Below are 22,328 nucleotides of genomic sequence, written 5' to 3' on the forward strand. Positions count from 1 at the left end.
TTAGTTGAAGGCTCAACACATCTACTTGACTTCTCCTTCCCTCCCTCCTTCCCTCCCTCTTTCTTTCCTTTCTTCATTTCTTTCCTCCTTTCTTCCTTCTTTCTCCCTCTAAGAATGTCACATCCCACACGTTTCAAGTTGTAATTGTTGATTTAAAAATATTTAGTAATTTTCATTGTGGTTTCCTGTTAAACCCATAATTAGAAATTACTTTTAGTTTTCAAATATATATAATAGATTTATTACATACATATTTATATATTTATTTATAAATACTTATGTATTTATTTATATGTACAGTCATTCCATGGTATCTGTGGGGGATTGGTGCCAGGGTGGCCCCTCCATACCAAAATCTGCAATGCTCAAGTCCCTTAAATAAAGTCGCATAGCATTTGCACGTAACCCACTGCACGTTTTCCAATGCGCTCTAAATGATCCTTAGATTACTCATAATACCTAAAAATAGACGTACTTTGTAAATAGTTGCCGGTGTACAGCAAATTAGAGTTTTGCTTTTTGGTGCTTTCTGGAATTTTGGGGGAATATTTTCGGTCTGTAGTTGGTGGAATCCATGGGTGCAGAACCTGTGGATAATAGATATACAGTTTTCTTTAAATTACAGAAGTATGATATAGATTATTTGAAATTTACTGAGGCTTTTCTGTGACCTAGGAGATGTGTTCTCTTCGTAAATGTTCCATTTGTACTTGAAAAAAAGGTGTGTTCTCTTATATATATATCTCCCCAACACATCTGTATCTGTATTGATATCCACATCTATATATATCTATATATCTATCTTTATATATTTGAGCTTGTTCAAGTTATTTATCCGTTCTTTTTAAAAAATCTTTTCAGCATTACTTTTTGTTAGTTTAAATGCTTACTTTTTAAAAGTTTTTTAAAAATAGATTTATTTCATTTTTATGTTATTCACTTTTTGAAGAGGGAAGTTAATTAGGTTTATTTATTTATCTATTTACTTACTTATTTTTTTTAATGGCAGCGCTGGGGTTTGAACCCAGGACCTTGTGCATGTTAAGCATGTGCTCTACCACTGAGCTACACCTTCCCCTTCTATATGTCCTTTTGACTCAGTTTTTTTCATCTGCATTAAGGTCTTCCACCATGAACATGGAGTTGACCATTTCCCCTTGAAATGTTACCTTTTCGTGTCGTATACATTTTGAGGTTGTGTTCGTCTTTTTTATAGTTATGAAGGTGGAGGAGGAAAAGGCTGGGGTAGGGAAGCTGGACCCTGCTAACTACAGGAGGCGATGTCAGGATCAGGAAGGTAAGGTCACCTTGAGAACTTGATGCAAATTCTGGGAGGGCTTGGGAATTCCTTGGATATTCTTATAACAGCCCTTCCAGCTGGGGAATTTAGAGAATCAGCCCCTTTCCCTGACCCACTCACAGTGTCTCTTCTAGATCTGGTGGGACCAGCCTTCACCATGTCTTAAAGGGACCACATGGTTAGGTTGGAGGCAGGTGACTGGTACTTTGCTTGTAAGGATTAGGGCATAGCTTCCCTAACACAAAATTGAACTCTCCTAATTTTGTAACATCTACAAATCATACTAAATGCTAAATATCAACATTTTATAGATTCTAAAAATGGCAGCTCAGCTAAAATTAGTGAAACAGGGTATTGAGTGGGGATGCTTTTGTTGCTCCAGAATTGCTCACTCGGAGACCCTAAGTATCTCACACTCTACAGAAAAGCGGTCACAGAGTTTATGAAGAGGCGCTACCCCAGCCCTCTCGGAGGGAGAAACTAATCTCTGTCCAGCTGGATGCTCCCTGAGCTGCGAAACGTGTGGAGTCGCTCTGGGGCTGTTAATGGGGAAGAATGCAGTGAGGAGCTGGCACTGTCCTGCCCCAAACTACAAGATGTTCACAGTGAGAGCAGAATGAAGAAAGGAGCTTGAGGGAGGGCTAGCCATTCCCCAGAGCTCACCAGCTAAACAGCCACACTCTAATAAATAACTATAATGGGAAAAAGTGGGACAAGCTAGGTCCAGGGCAGAAAGTAAAATATTTCCCTGATGGCCATCTCCCCTGATTACTGTAATAAGGATGCTTTTATATGTGTAGCCCCTCAAAATTTCATAATCATGTTCCCATTCACCATTCCATTTAAATGTCTCAAAAATTATGCCCAGCCAATAGAGAAAGGCTTTTTATTCCTGCTTTATAGGTGAGGACACTGAGTCCCAGAAAGGCAGATGTGCATGGCCATCGAACAAGGGAAGAACAAGCAGGGAGCACCCAGGACAGCTAACTCTTAGGTAGAGGACTTCCTGATATGTCTGCTGCTTCTCATTTCCGTCTTTGGCCTTAATGGTGGAGAAGAGGCATTCATCACTGGAACAACCAAGTGGTCTAAGCATTTAGAGTTGAACTACTTACTTCTAAATATTGGTGTCCATAGCTTACCTCCAATTACAGCTCACTTAAGAGATGTGGTGTAGAACAAGGGAGGTCACACCATGCCTGGGGGAGGGGAGAGGAGGAAGGAGGAGCATCAGTCAATCTGATACTGGGTCACTAGGATGTGAGGCGGCACTTCACAAGAACGTCAACCTCACATTCCTCGTTACACTCAGAAGAGGAAGCAGTGAGGAATGCACTAGTCAGAATGGACTCTTACAGAATCTACTCACCACAGTGGACACTCAGCGTGTCTCTGAAAGGCTTAGACATGCTTCTCCGAGGTTCAGCTTCACGTCGTTCCAGTGTGGTATGTGGTCAGTGATGCCCCGGCATCTAGCATCTGAATTTCAGGAGTTTGAGTCAGGAGGCAGCTGTCCTTCAGTGGGGGGGGGGGGGGGGGGGGGAACCAAAGTTAATGTAAATCTTAATGTAAGAACACAAAGTCTCATTTCCCAGTCTGCCACAGCCTTTCAGATTTTAGTTGCTGTTCTTGGGCTTTAAAAATAGTCGTAGTAATCAATAGTTGTTGGCCAGCACCAGGGAAAATTGTCATCACAAATCAATCAATGTGATGCACCACATTAACGGAATGAACAATAAAAGTATGATCATTCAATAGATGCAAGAAAAGCGTCTGACAAAATTCAACATCCATTCATAATAAGAAACACCCAGCAGACTGGGTGTAGAGGGGATGTACGTCAACACAGTAAAGGCCACATATGACAAGCCCACAGCTACCATCATACTCAGTGGTGAAACGCTGAAAGCTTTTCCTCTAAGATCAGGAGCAAGACAAGGATGCCCTCTCTTGCCACTTTTATTCAAAATAGTACTGGAAGTCCTAGCCAGAGCAATTAGGCAAGAGAAAGAAACAAAAGGCATGAAGAAGTTTTAAAATTGAAAAGGAAGAAGTAAAATGATCTCTATTTGCAGATGACATAATGTTATAAGTAGAAAACCCTAAAAACTCCACCAAAAAACTGTGAGAACTAAAAAAAAAACATTAAAATTGCAGGATGCAAAATCAACACACAAAAATCAGTTGCATTTCTATACACTAACAACTGTCATAAAGAGGAATTAAGAAAACAATTCCGTACAATTGCATCAAAAAGAATAAAATATCTAGGAATAAATTTAACCAAGGCGATCAAAGATCTGTACACTGAAAACTGTAAGACACTGATGGAAGTAATCGAAGACAACACAGGTACATGGAAAGATATTCTGTGCTCATGGAGTGGAAGAATTAATACTGTTAAAATGTCTATCCTACCCAAAGCAATCTACAGATTCAATGCAATCCCAATCAAAATTCCAGTGCATTTTTCACAGAAATACAAAAAACAATCCAGAAATTCATATGAAACCACAAAGGAGCCCAAACAACCAAAGCAATCCTGAAAAAGAACAAAGGTTGAGGATCACACTTTGTGATGTCAAGCTATATTACAAAGTTATGGAATTCCAAACAGTATGGTATTGATATAAAAACAGACATATAGATCAGAACAGAAAGCCCAGAAATAAACCCACACACATGTGGTAAATTAATTTACAACAGAGGAGCCAAGGATATATAATGAGGAAAGGCTCTTCTCTTCAATAAATGTTGCTGGGAAAGCTGGACAGCCACGTACAAAGGAATGAAACCAAACCCCTAGCTTACACCATACAGAAAAATCAACTCAAAATGGATTAAAGGCTTAAATGTAGGCCCTGAAAGTGTAAAACTCTTAGAAGAAAACATAAGAAAACTTGACATCAGTCTTGGCAATGATTTTTTGAATTTGACACCAAAAGCAAAGGCAACAAAATAAGAAAGAAACCCAAACAAACAAGTTTCACTACATTAAGCTAAAAAGCTTCTGCACAGCAAAGGAAACTCTCAACAAAACAAAAAGGCAAATGTCAACAAACAGGCAGTCTACAGAGTGGGAGAAAATATTTGCAAATCTCCTATCGGATAAGGGTTTAATATCCAAAATATATAAAAAACTCACACAGCTCAATAGCAAAACAAACAAACAAACAAAACAAAAATCAAAATAAAAAAGAAACCCAGACAATAAAATTTTAAAATGTTAGGAAGAACTGAGTAGAAATTTTTCAGAGAAAACATACAAATGGCCAACAGGTACAGGAACAGGTGCTCAGCAGCGCGAATCGTCAGGGAAATGCCCATCCAAACCACAGTGAGGTGTCACCCCACACCTGTCAGAATGGCCACCGTCAAACAGACAAGGGCTAACCAATGCTGGCAAGGATGTGGAGAAAAGGAAATCATGGTGCACTGTTGGTGGGACTGCAAATTGGTGCAGATACTGTGGAAAACAGCATGGCGATTCCCAAAAAATTAAAAATAGAATTACCATCCAAAGGAAATGAAATCACTGTCTTGAAAAGCTATCTGTACTCTCATGTTCATTGCAGCATAATTTATAGTAGTCAAGACCTGGAAACAACCTAAGTTTCCATCAGGGGATGAATAGATAAAGAAATTGTGATACACATATGAATATTATTCAGCCATAAAAAAGAAGGGAATCTTGTCCTTTGCGACATGAATGGACCGTGAGAGCATCATGATAAGTGAAATAAGGCAGAAAAAGACAAATACTGTAGGATCTCACTTATATGTGGAATCTAAAAATCCAAACTCATAGAAACAGAGAACAGATTGGTGATTACCAGAGGCAGAGTGTGGGAGGTGGGCAATTGGGTGAAGGTGGTCAAAAGGCACAAACTCCCAGTTATAAGATAAATAGGTCATGGGTTTGCAATGTACAGCATGGTGACTATAGTTAACAAGACTGTGTCGTATATTTGAAAGTTGCTAAAAGACTAACTCTTAAAAGTTCTCATCACACACAAATAAATGGCCTGTAACGGTGTGTGGTGATGGATGTTAATTAAACGTATTGTGGTAATCACTTTGCAGTCTATACATATATAAAGTCATTGTGCTGTATACCTTAAGTAATACAGTGTTATATGTCAATCATATCCCAGTTTTTTTAAATGATAGGGGAAACTATGGAGGTGGGGGTATTGTGGGGGTAGGTGCATGGAACTTGATTTACTCTCTGCTCAATTATTCTGTAAATCTCAAATTGTACTAAAAAAATCTATTAATTATTTTTAAAATTGTTGATCAACTCAAGTCAACACTGGTAAGAAACCGGTAGCAGAATGTCCTTCCTGAGAGCTGAGGGAATCCTAGCTGCCTCTTTGCGCACGGGCTTGGTGGGGCTATACACAGCAGTCAGGCTTCTTAGTGGAATTCTGAATGAGGGTTCTTGGCAGCCCTAGCTCTTGAAAATTCTAGTTTACAAAACCAGCTCGGAGAAACCCTCAATAACTCACTTACAGATAAGTAGTTCACGTAGTCCTTGGCTGTTAGTAAAAATGGCCCTTGGTGGAAATGCATACAGCTTGCCCATAACAATCAAGGAGGGCGCTTGGCATTTTAGACTAGATTGGTGACCCACTGAGGGCCTCTCTCTCCTGGACCATGTGTCAAAAATCATATGTGGTCATTGCTGCTCTGGATAAGCAAGAATGGGGAGATGGGAGTTCTGCTCATTCTGACAGAATTCTAACCATAGCTCCCAGGGTCTCCCTTCCAGTAGCTGCTGAGTTGGTTCAGAATTGAAATTCTGTCAAACCCAAGCCTTGGGACAGTGGCCCTGTCCAGGAGGCCCATGTCTTCTGATTTGCTTCTGTGACCTCAGCTCTTTGTAACTGGAGGACATTAAGGAGAAATGCCAGTTTTCAGTAACCCGCCCTATCCTCTCTTTTATTCTGCACCCACAGACTGCCGTTCCATCCACATTGGGCTTTCAGTCCCCAGTTACCCTCAAAGGAAGAGAGACCAGAAGGAGCATCTTTCAGGCCTGCAAAAGGTCCGCTGGGGCCTGAGGCCGGATAAGCCACAGCAGGGACTGGCAGGTGCCAGCAGCAGTGTGGACCATGTCAGCAGGACGCGTGAGTTCTCTTGTTTTCATATTTTTTCATTAAAGATTATTATTATAAGATATTGAATATAGTTCCCTGTCCTATACAAAAGAAATTTGTTTTTTTAGCTATTTCTATATATAGTAGTTAATATTTGCAAATCTCAAACTCCCAAATGTATCCCTTCCCACCCCCTTTCTCCCTGGTGCCCATAAGATTGTTTACTATGTCTGCAAGTCTGTTTCTGTTTTGTGGATGAGTTCATTAGTGTCTTTTTCTTTTTTTAGATTCCACATATGAGTGATACCATATGGTATTTTTCTTTCTCTTTCTGCCGAACTTCACTTAGAATGACAATCTCCAGGTCCATCCATGTTGCTGCAAATGGCATTATTTTATTCTTTTTATGGCTGAGTAGTATTCTATTGTGTGGCATTGCTTTATTCTTTTTTATGGCTGAGTAGTATTCCATTGTATAAATATACCACAACTGCTTTATCCAGTCATCTGTTGATGGACATTTAGGTTGTTTCCATGTCTTGGCTACTGTATATAGTGCTGCTATGCACACTGGGGTGCATAACATCTTAAAACCTGGATTTCCTTGAGTTATCAACACATAAAGCATTCACACAAACAAAAAACCGAATTAGGAGAGAATTCTTAGTTAGTGACCTTAAGAACTTAAGGGAAAATTAGGATTGAGAGCTCAAGTTTGCAAGTGAACCAATGAAAGTTCTAATAAATATGAAGTTATTATAACCTGTACGCTAGCTGGGTTTACCTTATTCCTTGAGCATTAGTGTCCTCAATTCTGCCTAAATCTCTGTGAATGTCCAGAGGCTTCTTGTCTCAGTGTCACTCGGGCTCCAAGCCCTGCCTGCTGGGCTCACCGTCCCGCTGTGTTTCACCTTCTGTACGTGTTCTCCGCCTTCACCTCCAGGCCAGCTCAGGCGTGGAGTCCAGTCCTTCTGTGGTCTCCCCCACATGGGCCACGTGCCACATAGACGTGAATAGCAGTTTTTCTTGCGGTTCAGAACCATGAGCAGTTTTACCTTGCAGAGATAACATGATTTTTAAAGTGCGGTACCATAGATATCCTTTCTTAAAAATCCTCTGGTCCCTGGAAATTTCCCATTGGCCACTTTTCTCTGCAGTTTCAGCCTCCTACCATATTTTTGGCAATTCCCACCTCACCCCACTGCCCCTTCCCAGGCCCCTCGCTTTCCAGTCACATTAATTCCCCTCTGCCCCGACTTTGGCTCACAGCCCATTTTTGCGCCATTAAAGACACGCGATGTCTTGAACTAAACACAAAGACCATCTCCTCTAAGTCTAGCCGTTTAGCTAGCCTTAATATTCTTTTATAACTGTTAACACTTGCAGTTTGGGAAATGCTATGCAGAAGAAAACCTCTATACCCTAGAGTCTTATGTAAGGGGGACTCGTGACTAAGGTCATTTTATCACAAGTCTCCGAAACCTACTGAGCCATCTTCAGCAAGGTGGAGTCGGGGGAAGGGAGAAAAAGAGAGGGAGAGAGAGAAAGTTGGTATTACAAGAACAAGGTCGGGGGAGGGTATAGCTCAAGTGGTAGAGTGTGTGCTTAGCATGCATGAGGCCCTGGGTTCAATCCCCAGTACCTCCATTTAAAATAAATAAGTAAATAAACCTAATTACCCCCCCCCCCAGCCAAAAAAAAAAAAAAAAGAACAAAGGAGTTTCTCACAGTCCCCACAGAGCCACCAACCAGGCTCAGCAGGAGGACGCAGCGACTCACTCTCGGGGACTCATGGCCTTTTTCCTGCTTCCCCTGCGGGTCTGTCTGCTTTATTCCTCTTCCTCTGTAGCCTTTGCTTCCTCTCTGTGTCCTCGGCTTCCAGTTTACATGTTCTTTCTCTCAGAATCCACCAGGAGACGCCCAGCTATCTCAGAAACCCAATTCAAACTTTTCCGGGCTTGGGTCCGGTGTCCAGTTGACTGTTCCTGGTCCACTTAACTGTGGCCAGGCGCTTCTTAACCGGTCAGGCACTCCACAGCCTCGGACACCGGAGAGGCATCATTTGGCTCAGGGCTGCCTGGGCCGGGTAGACAACCCCGAAGCTACTGGCGACAGGAGGTAACCCCAGAAACACTTCAACCCTGCAAGTTCCCTTGTCTTCCTTCCCAGAAAACACATGTGGAGTTTACGGACCACTTTCCAGGAAAAAAAAAAAAAACAAAATTTTACTGTCTGCGGAGCTAAGACTTGGGACCTTCAAGTCCCCTCTTGAAGACCCCCTCACACGACCACAAGCGTGAGTCTGTGTCTGTCTCTCGCTCCCCAGAGCTCAGGGACTTTGGCTACCCTTGGTCCCCTGCCTAGCTCTGTTTCCTTGTTGGTGGCTTTTTTCTTGCTGAGGCGAATCCCAGCTGATACACTCAGGAGGAAAATTGATTCACCAGCAGGTATGTATTGCGTCCCACGCTGTGTGAGCCGTGTGCTGGGGGCCAGCAGTGTGATGTGAGCCAGACAGACCCCGACCTCACCGGGCTGGCTGTCTAGCAATCTGTGCAGAGCCTAAGACAGAGGGAGCCTCTGAAAGGACCCAGGGCTGAGGACCCCAGGCCCAAATCCTCATGCTGATGGTCCCAAACATCTCCTGGATCTTTACTAAGAGTTGAAGACTTGCAGGTTCACAATTCACTAGGTGATTTTTGTAATGACTGTACAGGTCTCCTCCCACGCCCCGAATAACTCCACTGCTAGTAAGAGCACAGTTCTGTTTGCTTCCGTCAGTGAAGTTTCCTGAAGCTTGCTTCTGCCCATATGTGTTTCTCCTAGCACCTGCTGGCTGAGCCCGTCCCTACAGCTGGCCCAGAGCCATGTGGCTGTCGGCCAGAGGGGCCGTTATCTGTGGCCTTGCTCCTTGATGGGTCAACTTCTGACCTACTGTGGGGGTGCAGTGCATTACTGACCACTGAGACCCTGATGCAGGAACCCGGCACCCAGTTCTAGGTTCTGTGGGCGGGATGGAGGGGCAGCATGGGAGTAGCGTGGGTGTTTAGAAACTGAAGAGGGTTGAGTGTTTGGAATGTTTAAAAGGGCCATTATTAGGGAGGAAGGTGTCAAATCTGGGGGCAACAGCAATCATAGCGATGTTTCTTGATGGGCAGAGGCCAAACACTGTGCCAGCCACACCCTATGTGTTACCTCCTTACTGACCACCGCAGTCCAGTTAGGTGCTGTGATTATTCCCTCTTTACGGGTGAGGAAACCAAGGCTCAGATTGCTTAATGCCTTGCCAAGACCCCACTAGTAATCAGCAGAGTCCAGAGTTGAACTCTGGTCTGGGCTCTTAAAGAGCAGATAGCGAGCATCCTCTGGTGTCCTTGGTGATGTCTCTTTGGGTGCTACTCCGGGGTTTCGAGGTCACCCATGGCCCCGGACTGTGTGTAGTGTGCAGGGCCTGCCCAGTGGCGCTCAGGAGAAAATGGGCCGAGGCCAACTGTAGAGCATGGGACCCTTGGAGGGGCCGTCTCCTCCCTGCCCTGCCTGCAAAGCAGGAACTCCTCGGTGGTGGGGTTGGCTTGGGGCCCAGCACCTAAGCACACATCCTTGACCCTCTGCTGCTGTGTTCTCAGCCTTCAAGTTGGCACCCTTGATCCGAGCCTCCGGTGTGGAGACATGGTAAGGGAGCGCCGGGGCCTCGCGGGGCGCAGGGCGTCAGCAGACCGCTCTCCTCTGAGCTCCCCTAACCTGGGGCCTGCTGGGGCTTCGGTGCTGTAAACTGGGTCTCGGTTTTCTCACCCGTGAAATGAAGGGTTTGGACTCAGCCACGGCTAAGCCCCCTCCCAGCTCTCAGACTTAGCAAACTCAGGGTTCACAGCTCCTTGGAGCCGCAGCCACTCATGACCTCGAGTCAACCTTGGCACATTCTAAGTACTCAGTAAGCAGTTGTTGAGCCGAACCCAGGAGATTAGGAGTTTCTCAGCTGAGAGGAATAATTCTCTCGGGGGCTCACCACACACCCTGAAGTGACCAGTTCCTGCAGTCCGTGGGCTCTGAGAAAACACCCACTGAGTGATGCTATTTGGCATTTTGTCTTAGACGCAGACTAAGAGAGAAGGGATCAGGAATTTGGGCTTAAAGTTGGGGAAGGAGAGAAACCAGCTCCCTGGGAGATTATTGACTAGGTGCTTGCGGTCAAACGTGAGACCCTCCAGCACCCCTCCTCCCACAGCCCCACCCCCACCCAGAGAGAGCCCACCCAGCCAGGCCCCTCAGGAGGCCCCCGGGGGTCTCAAGGCAGAGCCCACTTCTGTCTTTATAAAGGGGCGGGAGAGCCCCGGGGTGTGGTGGGGAGGGCTCATGGGGGAGGGAGGGGGCCAGTTCTGCCTGTCCTCAGGGCTCCCCGTCCCCCAGCACACCCCCCTCCCCGCACCCCTGCCTGTGGGTGCTGGCTGCCTTTTGTGGGGGGAGTGGCTTCTGCCCAGCCACTGAGACTGTCCCTCCAGTGCACCTGAGAACTCTCTCACACAGTTCTCTTAAATTCACAGTATCTTTAATTCACTCTCAACACATTTTTTCTTTCACACTACATCTCTTTTCTCTCACATATAACCCTCTCTCTCCACCTCCCCAGTCTTTCACGCATTCCTTCTCTCTCTCTCTCTCTGTCTCTCTCCTCCCTCACCACCCCCTCCTCTCTCTCTCCTCCTCTCCCCACACCTCCCCTGCTGCTTAACTGGAAACAAAAGTGAGTCTGTTGTGCCCTGCCAGTGGGGAAGAGGACGTGTGGAGGCAGCAGCCAGGGCGGCGGCAGCAGGAACAGGCTGGGGCCAGAGGCAGCGCCCACAGCCGGAGACCCCAGCGCTCGGCTATTCCAGGGAGCAGGTAATGCCCCAGGCAGGGCTGGTTCAAGCATCCTGCTCTCTGCCCTGTCTCACCATTGCACGCCTGTCCCACTTATTTGGTCTGGCCTGGCCTTGGAAGGGGAAGGGGATACCAGATTTGGGGAGTGGTAGGCGCAAAGGTCCAAGGAGTGATGTGCCCTCCTCTTGGGAGAACTGCGTGTGGTCTGATGCGGCCGGGGTCCAGGGCGCGTGGGGTCAGGGGTGGCTGGGGTCAGAGTGTCCGGGGTCCAGGGTGGCTGGAGTCCAAGGGTGCCTAGTGAGGGACACGATAGGATCTACCAAGGCAATTTAGGGCCAGATCACAAGGAATGCTTGGAGCCATGTCATAGACCCTAGGCTTTAGTTAACAGAGAGCTACTGAATGTTTTTCTCCTGGAGAGTAGCATGACCAAAGCTACATTTTAAAAGGGTAGTTCTTGAACTCTGATCCCATGGGGAACTGATGTGCCTTCTCAGAATCAAGCAGTCCTAGTCTTCTCCCAATTTAAAGAAAGAAGGTTATGTGTTCAGTTGTTAAATTTTCTTCTATAAAATATCCTTAAACTTTTGATGTCTGTTAGCAAGTGTCTGCAATCAATAAGTCAATCAAAGGATGTATGTTTAAGGTAGTAGAAAAACTCAGAAATAAAGTCCATTTAAATAAATGCAGTCCATTGAGCCATATACAGATAAATTGATAGTATTTTCTGCTAGTAAAATTATTTCTAACTCACATGTACAACAGATGCTGGTGCTGCCCAGAGAGCAGCATGACTCCTTGGAGTTGGCCAGGCGACCTGGATGGACCTGGAGATTATTGTCCTAAGTGAAGTCAGCCAGAGAAAGAAAGTAAAATACCATACAATATCACTCATATGTGGCATCTAAAAAAAAAAAAGACAAATGAACTTATTTACAAAACAGAATCAGACTCACAGACATAGAAAACAGGAGGGAAGGGGATGGGAAGGGATAAATTCGGGAGTTTGAGATTTGCAGATACTAACTACTGTCTATAAAATAGATAAACAACAAGTTTCTACTGTATACCACAGGGAACTACATTCAGTATCTTGTAGTAACCTATGGTGAAACAGAATATGAAAATGACTATATGTATGTGTATGTCTGACTGAAGCATTGTGCTGTACGCCAGAAATTGACACACCATTGTAAACTGACTAGACTTCAACAAAAAATATATATCAAAAAACCCCTCAAAAACAAACCAAAAGCTGAGGCTTGAAGAGAGGAGCAAAGGTTGGGGATGGCATCGAGGGACCTGGGAAAGGGTGCTGACAAGGATAAGCGGGAGTGGCTGCCTTCGGAGGCCTGTGAGACAGGCACCCCCATTTGCACAGTTGGGCGGTTTTCTGCAGAAGGGGTCATGAGCCCGGGTGCTCGGGGTGGTGGCAGGGGGATTAGCACCCATTACATCCCTGACCCTGTGTCACATGTGTTATTCTCCTTGTCTGATTTATTTCCCCCAGCAGTCCTGTTCACTCGGATTGAGTTTATTCATCAGTAAGTAGCAGCTCTGAATTCGCACCCTTGTCTGGCTGGATTAAGCTCACTGTGTACCCTGCATCCCCCATCCACTGTACCACGCTGCCTCTCCCTCTACCCCAGGACACACCTGCAGGGGCAGAGACTGGGCCAGTGATTTCCTGTTTGGGCACTGGCTGCTTGGTTTTATCAGGAAATCAAGGAGTAGGAGTGGAGAGCGTGATGACAGAGTGGTTGAATTATTGACCATTGGGATCCACGGAGAAAAAAGTGCGGACTGAAGGGGATGATAAACTGGGGGTCAGCGAGGATTGATGAGGAAGGAGAGTATTCTCAAAAACTTTTCATGTGGGAGTGGAGGCGAGAGGAAGAGGTGGGGTGCGGGTGACGCCAGGGAGCCTAGCCTGTGCAGCTGGGCGGACAGTGGGCCCAGCAAGGCGTTCGACGTCGGGCGATAGGTCTCTCTCTTGCTCACACGCTCTAGACACACCGACAGCGCGTCCCCACCTCGGTCTTCGGAAAACTCGGAGCACTTTTCTTCCAGATATGCAGAAGTGGCTTATTCTCATTTGTCAAGTCACAATTCAAAGACACCCTCCTCAGAGAGGCCTTTTTTGACCATGCCATCGAGTATAGCTTTGTGATCTGTTTATTGAATTTATTCCCAGAACACTTATCAATTCCTGACATGATTGTTTATGGATTCGCTTACTTGTTTATTGTCTGTCTCTGCTGGGCCTTCTCCACTGCTTTGTTTTCCAAATAAAACATTGTTCTTTATTTAGAACAATGCCTGGCACATAGTAGGCATTCATTAAATATTGAGTGAGAGAAAGAAGGAAAGAAGGAGAAAAGGAAGGAGAGAAGAAAGAGAGGAAGGAAGGGTGGGAGGGTGGAGGGGCATGTTTGGGGAAGGATGTGTGTTCTGTGTTGGAATGCTGACTTTTGAGGGGCCTGAGGGACCTCCAGGAGGTGATGTCCCCTGGGCAGCTGGACAGCAGATGGGGAGCTCAGGAACAGGCTGTCCCCTCGCCCATGAAGATGGTGGGCCCCTGTGACACCCTGGGGCAAGCACACCCTCTCACACGGCCGGTTGCCCCTTCAAGGCCAATGTTGGGAGGTAACTGGTTTGGGGCCAGTGGGGAAGGGGATCCCTCCAGGTTTGTTGTGCTGAAGTTGGTCAGGGTTTTTCTCACTTCGCTTCCCTGTTCTCTTCCCTGTCCTTGATGCTGGCCTGGCTTGGGCCATTTTCCATCCTTCCTCCCGGTCAACTACAAGACCCTGGAGTCTGAATGCCAACCAAATCCTTTCATCTTTTTTATCTCAAAGACTTTCTCACCCACATCCAACCACAGAGGCTTGAGTCTAGCTTGGGCCAGAAGCTGGACTTTTACTGAATTAGGAAATACTTTCCCCTTGCACCTGGCTTCTGCTGCATTTCAGCCGGCCTCGCAGCCCTGCGCCGGCCACAGGGCACTCAGCGGGGCCTGCCGCCCTCTCTCTGCAGGGTCTCCAGCTGCTGAGCAGCTCCAGGACATCCTGGGGGAGGAAGATGAGGCTCCCAACCCCACCCTCTTCACAGAAATGGACACACTGCAGCATGATGGAGACCAGATGGAGTGGAAGGAGTCGGCCAGGTGAGGCAGAACCCCAGGAGGGAGGGAGAGGGGGCTTCCCACTGTAGTCTACGTGGGCCCACGCTCAACTGACCAGTGGCATCTGGCACCTTGAGTTCCGCCAACGCACTTCCTGGCCCCCAGAGACACTCCTACCTGCCTTTCTTGGTGTCTGGAATTGGATTGGACACTAAGGAGCAAACAGAAACTTAGGACATTGTCTTATCCTCGAAGAAATTAAAATCCAAGTGGGACGGTACACAGACATCCCTGAAACCATGAGAGAATAACACAAGGGCATATATTCTTTCATGTCAAATGGCTCAAACTAAATGCTGTAGAAGGGAAGGCACCAAGCGGGCTGGGGTAGACAGGGCGGGTTTCCTGGAGGAAGGAGACCGTGTGCTGGGAAAACTCCAGATGGGGTGGTCCATTGGGCCACTGAAGAAAAGGGGTGGTGGGGAGGGTACAGCTGAGTTATAGAGCACACGCTTAGCATGCACAAGGTCCTGGGTTCAATCCCCAGCACCTCCATTAAAATAAATAAATACCTAATTCTCTCCCCACAAACAAAAACAAACAAAAGAAAAAAATTTTTTTGAAAAATAAAAAAGAAAAGGGACTTGGCGGAGTTTGGGGCAGGACAAGCAGAGGGGAGCTCTGAAGGCATGCATGTGGGGGGTTGGGTAGCAGAGAGAGCGGTGTGTTTAGCGGCAGTAGAAGGGGAGGGAAGAGCCTGAAGCCTGGAGGGAACCCACATAGGGAAGTCACGGGAGCCAAGGGGGAATCAGGGTAAGGAGTGATGCTGGCTGTACCCAGTGCCAGAGACTGGGACAGAGCGGCCTCCAGACTGACCAAGGCCATCAGCAGGGCCAAAGCCAAGGAGCCAAGGAGAAGGAAGAAGACAGTAGAAGGCAGCGGGAAGGGCTGGGGGAGGAGGAGGGGCCCTGGGACGGAAGTTGAGAGAGTCTGGAAGACCGAGTGTCCCAGTGTTTCTCAACCTTTTTTTGTATTCGCCCCACCCCAACCGCCTAGAAAATTTTAATTTAAATTAACCTTGTTAAATTAGAATTTAATTTATTTCTAATGAGAGCAATGAAATACTAAAGAATTAGATTTTGTCAGGTAGGGTTGAGCTTTGGCGTGCCACGAACCATTGTAATACTGTAAACATTTTTTGCTCTGCTAAGAACCAGTGTTTGCCTCCTCGGGGCTAACATTGCCCCAGCTGAGAACACATGGGGACCAAGTGCCAGCTGTGCCCAGGACGGGGGCCACCATGACACCCAGAACCTGGAGCTGCCCCCTCACGGCCTGGGCTCCTGCCTCACCCACCAACCTCGCTCACTTCCGTATTTACTCTATAGAGCGAGAAGGAGCAGGTATCCCCAAGCTTCTGCCCTCCAATCTCTCCCTTAAAAAGAGGCCATTGGGTGACTAGCAAATCCCTGCAGGCCTGCAAGAAAGAATGGACTCCCAGCCTCCTGGCTGGGCCCAATCCATGTCTGGAAGCGAGGGCAGTGAGCCCTTCCTCCATGCTAAACCAACAGTTCGCAGCTCCATCTCATTCAGGCTGCGCATTGACCCTCAGGAGACGGGAATTATTATTATCCCTCCTTCACAGAGGAAGGTAGTGAGGTTTAGAGGGGCAGATAGCTTGCAAGGGTCAGACCGTGCAGGTAGCCGAGTGTGGACTCCAGCCCAGGCCTGCCTGACCCTCCAGTCGGAGGGCTTACACACTTTGCCCTGTTCCCGCCCATTTTCTCAGCCACTTCCGCCCCCTTCCTCCATCTTCCAGGGACTCTGTTGATTTCCACTTGAGGACATAAGTCTGGAAGCAAGTCTACTAGTGTGAGACATACCTGGGGACAGCCACAGAGCCTAGGACATCTACCCAGGGCTGGTAAGGGAGGGGAGGACATCTCAGATGACCAGGGCCCAGACTGGGCTGCTGTGGCTTAATGCCTCTGCGGGGCTCGTGGCTCCCTCGGGCAAGTGCCCTTCCTGTCCAAGGTGGGCATGTGGAGAGAAGGGACGTTGAGAAGGTGCTCGCCAAGGCCCAGCAGGGAGACGGCGCCGTCTCCCCACCTGGGCGAGCTCTGCCTTCAGAGCCCCCTGGCGTGGTTACCAGGACCAGACGCTCCATGAGGGCCTCTCACTGGCACCTCACGGCCTTAGAGACACGACTGTCGCCAGAGACAACACACCCAGCTTCTAATCTCTGAGCACGGCTCCCCAGAGCCCTGGGCTCTGTAGACCCTGCAATGAAGGTGAGACGCTGTAGATCACGTTGTTTCTGAAACAAGTCTCCCTGTAAGACACAAAGGGGCCTGGGATTACCCTGGAAGGGTCCCACTGTAACCCAAGTGGACCCCAAACTGACAGTGACAGGAAAGCGGTGACTGGAAGAGGTTAAATGGCCGAACCCAATTCCAGGCAGAGCTGAGAAAGGAGGAGCGTGAGGGCCAGCGCCGGGCCGGAAGCGGTGGAGGAGAGCCGCTCAGGCCTCGTCTCTCAGCTCCTTTCTCCACCCCAGCCTCCTTTGACCTTCCCTCCAGCTCACCCTGCCATTTTGCAGCTCACTTTTGAGGTCTGAGCAGTGAGCCTCTGACCTCAAGGGTCTGGCTGTGGGCCAACAAGCCCACCTTGGCCCGGACAGCTATGCTGGGGGCTCCTTCAGGCAAACTGCAACAGGAGAGGTGCTTGGGGCCTGTGTGGGGCCTGTCACTCCCACCAAAGAATGGGAAGAATTTCCCTCAGCTGACAGGCTGTGTGATCTATGCTGAGAAGCCAGAGGTCTCAGAAGTTTCCAGAACCCAAGAATCAGCGAAGCCAAGTGGGTCTGGGCCTTCTTGGAATAACAGGAGAAAATGATGGGAGGAAGGGAACAACCCCTCACAGACACTCGGGCCCTAAGAGGGGTGCAGGTCTACACCAGCATCAAAGGGGATGGGGGAGGGGACCCTTGAACACAAGTATTTCATTTGTTGCAGGAGTGTTTGCTTTATTGAGTTAGGAGATTAACAGTGAAAATCTCAAATCCGCAAGGAATTTTCCCCGGCGGTGCTTTTCTAGGGGTTATTAGTTTGGGGGATGTTTCAGGCCCTTGGAAAAGGAATCACCCCTGGACGGATTTAAATGGCCTTTTGAGCTCCACTGAGCCTTGCCCCTGTGTGCACGCTGGGAACTGTGTGTGCGGGCGTCATTCTGATGTGATCAATGCTGGTAGGTCAGGCTGTTAATAAGATAGATTTTTATTAAGTCTGTCTCTTTAGCATTCCCGGGAGGGGAATGCAGCTGGCTGTTTGCTGATGCTGACCTTGCCTGAAGGGAGGGTTGGGTCCGGTGGGGTGGGGCGGACCCCCTCACTACCGGCAACCAATTTACCCAGAATTCCACCTTCTGTCAACCTTGAAGGTGCCTGGCTGCAGGGGAGGAAGGGAAGGAGACTGATCTGAGCTGGAACTCGGCCAAGTGTGGAGGGCCCTTTGGGATCACTCGAAAATAACCAAAGCTTAGAGCCTTCCATGGGCTCTGAAAGCAAACTCCAAATCCAGGCTGCCTCCGATCTCAACTCAGAGCAGACCAAAAGCATGAACTTGCTGGAATGTTCTTTTCCTATGAGACACATATGTCCTAAATACATCCCTGCAATGACCAGGAAAGGGCAGAAAGAGAGGCAGGAGAAATAGGTCAGCTTAGTCGGGTCAGACCAGATCAGCGCGTTTTCAAGAGCCCTGAATGGTTCTCTGCACATAGGCAGGGATGCTTTCTCGCTCTGTGCAGGATGGAGGAGACAGCCGGAACTCTGTCTCAGCCCTGAAACCGCTCCTGTTCACAGTCCTGCAGAGTGCTCGCCCACCACCATTTGCCCTCTTAGCCTGGGGCAGAAGGCATCCTAGCCCTCTGGTCTCACCTCTCACCCGGGATCACCCTTGTGGGGCCAGAGCTGCCCTTTCTATGTAGAAAGCAGAACAGAGAGCTGAGAATTCTTAGCACAGAAGTCCACAAACCTCACTCATTCATGCAACTACTCTTTACTAAGGGTTTAATGTCTGTAAGCCCAGAGCCAGGTGCTTAGAGATACCAAAAACATGTCAGAATCCATCCCTGCTCACTTGGGTCTCAGTCTAATAGGGCACAGAGGTGATAACCAGACATTTGTTGATGGGGATGCTGAAAAATCACAGCATAGGGGGACCTATCCCAGACAGGAGGGCTCACGGAAGGCGTCCAGGAAGAAGAGGGGTTCACACAGACACCTGAAGAATGGCTCAAAGTCAGGCAGGAGAGGGTATGGAAGGGGGAAGGGGCCCCTAGAGCAGAAGAAACAGACATAGAGGAAGGGGCGGAAGTTCCTGCAGCTGGACCACAGAGGGAGTGGCTGATCTTTGCAGGTCCTACGCAGACCATGTTGTGGAGTTTGAGCTTGATGCTGAGAGCTTTGGAGACCACTGAGGGGTTTGGAGTGAGAGATGGACAGGACCATCTGCTTGGGAGAGATCACTCGGGTTTCATTGTGAAGAATGTACAAAAGGAGACAAGACTGGGCCAGTTAGGAGGCTGGTCCAGGTGAAAGGTGATGAGATTTTGAGCCAAGATGTTGACAGTGGAAATAGGGAGAAGGGGTAGATTTGAGACAGCTTTTTTTTTTCAAACATGTACATGTATATATATTTTTTTCCTTTTAAATATTCTTTATTATTTAGAGCAGTTTTAGATCCACAGCAAAACTGAGCAGAAGGGACGGAGTTCCCATGTGCCCTTACATATGCACAGCCTCTCCCATTATCTGCATCCTCCACCAGAGTGGTACTTTTGTCACTACTGATGAGCCTACACTGACATCATTGTCACCCAAAGTCCATAGTTTATTAGGGTTCACATTTGGTGGTGTGCTTTCTGTGGGTTTGGACAATTGTGTAATGACACGTATCCACCATCATAGTACCATACAGAATAGTTTCACTGCCCTAAAAACTCTGTGCTCTGCCTGTTCACCCCTCTTTCCTCCCTGACCCCTGGCAACCACTGGTCCTGGATTTGAGACGCATCTTACCAGGTGGGATTGACAGGACTTAATGACAGAGGGCACGTGGAGAAGGATAGCCAGGGAGATGCCCCATTTCCCAGCTTGAGCAAGTGGGTACCTCATGGAATCCATTTAGGAAACACAAGAGGAGTAGTAAGGTTCTGTTGTGTTGGATATTTCATTTTGTTCTGTTTAGGGGGGAGGTTGATGATGAATTCCATTTTGAACATACTATGTTTGAGAAAACTCCAAGTAGGGGTGTCCAGCCGGTCACTATGTAGACATAGAGGTCTGGAGCTGACTGGAGAGCCATTAGACAAGGATAAGGTTGCCCCCAAGGTCTGTGAAGTGAGGGGAGCGCCCAGGACAGAGCCCCCAGGAACACCAACTGCCCATTTGCGGGATGAGCAGAGGAAGCGGGACCCACGATGGAGACTGAGGAGCAGCCAGAGAGGTAGGAGGGGGTTGAGAAGAGTTTTGTGTCCAGGAAACCAGAGGCAGGAGACATTCAAGATGGGGAGAGTGGCCAAGAAGTGGGGGAAGAACTGAAGAGTACCCACAGGATGGAGGGACGCAGCAGTCTTGGGGGAGGGACAGGGACATACGGTGGAGACGAGCATCAGGAGGACAAAGGTGGGTTCCTTTGGACAGTTCTCAGGCGCTTGCCTGTGAAGGTAGGAGTCTGTCAAGGCAAATATGGGTCAAGGGAGGCTTTTGATTTTTGTCTGAGCATACTGAATGCTGAGAGAAAGGGGCCAGACAAAAGACCATGGTTTAAAAATGCAAGAAGCAGAGAGGGGAGGGAGAGTGCAGTTTGAGGGCTCCCCCAGCCAGGAAGGCCCACCCCTCTCCCCTGCGCCAGGCCTGGATGAGCGGAGGGCAGGGCAGTTACAGCGAGGTTTCGGGGCTCCTAGCCTGGGCTCAAAGAGTCCTGGGCTGATGATTTCCAGACTGGTCTCTCGTTTGAAGAGAGAGGAGAGTAGAAGAGCTGACTTGGGGGAGTTGCAAGCGGTCCTGAGGCCGGGAAGCAGCTCCAGGCCCTGGCCGTCCCGTCTTACTGTAGTGGAATCATGCAAGGAGACTTCCGGTCAGATCAAAGATCTTACGGCTGTTTGACTTTGACTCGATGCTTACCTGCGGGTCTGAATGATCATACTATTCGCCATTATCAAGCTGCTCTGACACCCAGTGTCTAACATGGTCTTTCCTTCTCTCTCCACTAGTCAGACACTGATACCTGATGCTTATGCTGCACAAGCTGGAAAAAGTGGTTTTTTTTCTTCCAGTTTTATTGAGACGTAATTGACATAAAGCACTGTATAGGTTTAAGGTGTTCGGCGTAATGATTTGGCTTATCTATGTCATGAAATGATTATCACAATAGGGTTAGTGAACATCCATCATCTCATAGATACAAAATTAAAGAAATAGAGGGAAAACATTTTTTTTTCTTGTGATGAGAATTCTTAGGATTTACTCTCTTAACAACTTTCGGATATAACACACAGCAGTGTTACTTACTCTGATCGTGGTTACGTTGTATCCCAGTACATCTATACCTTATAACGGAAGTGTGTCCCTTTTGACTGCCTTCGTCCAATTTCCGGCCCCCCCACCCCCTGCCTCTGGCAACCACAAATCCGATCCTTCTTACTATCAGTCTGCTTGTTTGGTTTTGAAGTATGAAGGACCTACAACACTGTGTCAGTTCCTGTTGCACACTACAGCGATTCAATATTTGTCTGCATTTCACAATGATCACCACGATAAGTCTAGTCACCAGTTGTCACCATACAAAGTTACTATGCAGTTTTTGACTGTATTCCCCACACTCTGCATTTCACAGCTGTGACGCATTTATTTTGCAGCTGGAAGTTTGCATCTCTTGACCTCCCTCACCTATTTCTCTCTTCCTTCCACCCCCACCTCCTTTGACAACCACCTATTTGTTCTCTGTATCTGTGATTCTGTTGCTGTTTTGTTATGTCTGTTCACTTGTTTTGTTTTTAGGTTCCATATGTAAGTGAAATCATACAATATTTTTCTTTCTCTGACTTACTTCACTTAGCATAAAACCCTCTAAGTCCATCCATGTTGTTGCAAATGGCAAAATTTCTTTTTGTGGCTGAGTAATATTCCATTGTGTATGTGTATGTGTATATATATATATATATATATGTATATATATAAACATTCTCTTTATCCAGTCATCTGTTGATGGACATTTAGGTTGCTTCCATATCTTGGCTATTGTAAATAATGCTGCAATGAATATAGTGGTGAGGGGCATATATCCTTTCTAATCAGTGTTTTTATTTTCTTCGGCTATATACCAGGAGGTAAAAAGTGATTTTATATGAATCAGAACCTGGACCAAGTCCCAGGGAGAGGTTCCCCCAGGCCTCAGAGGCCCTGATTCCAGGGGAAGCGCTATCCTGTGGATCCAGGACAGCTTCGGAACATTTGTCTTATCCACCACACCTTTCTTCTTTTCATTCGAAAAACCTTTTAGGGGACGTTGTGTTAGGTCCTGTGGGAGAATTAAAAAGAGTAAAGTATGAACCTGTTCTTGAAATGCTTACCATCTGGTGCAGATGTCTGCAAACTTTTCTGTTAAGGGCCAGCTAGCAAATATTTTAGGCTCTTTGCCCATACCTCTTCCTTTTCCTGTTTATTCTTCTTTTTCACAACCCTTTAAAAATTTTAAGATCACTAACTAGCTAGCCATACAAAAACAAGCTGTGGTGCACTTTTAACCCACAGAGCGTGGTTTTTCCACCCCTGATCTAGTGTAAAAGGCAGACGTGTGCTCATACACATAGATCACTAAAAACCAGGGCAGTGTATGTGAAGTGATGAGAACGTGGCGCTCATGTCAGAAGACTTGCCCTCAAAACCCGT

At 47.3% G+C, this 22,328-nt stretch overlaps 1 protein-coding gene across 3 annotated transcripts in view; it reads left to right on the forward strand.

Annotated features, from left to right (window-relative positions):
- Nucleotides 1–1,218: 1,218 nt before the first annotated feature.
- The window catches only part of SLC4A5 (solute carrier family 4 member 5), a 77,901-nt gene continuing 56,791 nt past the window's right edge, over nt 1,219–22,328 (forward strand). For 2 of the 3 annotated variants that reach the window (XM_064494364.1, XM_010988936.3), the window contains exons 1-2: nt 11,155–11,274; nt 14,287–14,416. In XM_064494364.1, coding sequence (XP_064350434.1) covers nt 14,364–14,416 — 53 coding nt within the window. In that variant the 5' untranslated portion in view covers nt 11,155–11,274; nt 14,287–14,363. Of the gene's footprint in view, nt 1,298–6,258; nt 6,430–11,154; nt 11,275–14,286; nt 14,417–22,328 lie in introns of those variants that run through there. The other variant, XM_031467305.2, reaches the window with a different exon arrangement.

This window comes from Camelus dromedarius, chromosome 15, assembly GCF_036321535.1.
Source record: "Camelus dromedarius isolate mCamDro1 chromosome 15, mCamDro1.pat, whole genome shotgun sequence".
Classification (NCBI taxonomy): Eukaryota; Metazoa; Chordata; class Mammalia; order Artiodactyla; family Camelidae; genus Camelus; species Camelus dromedarius.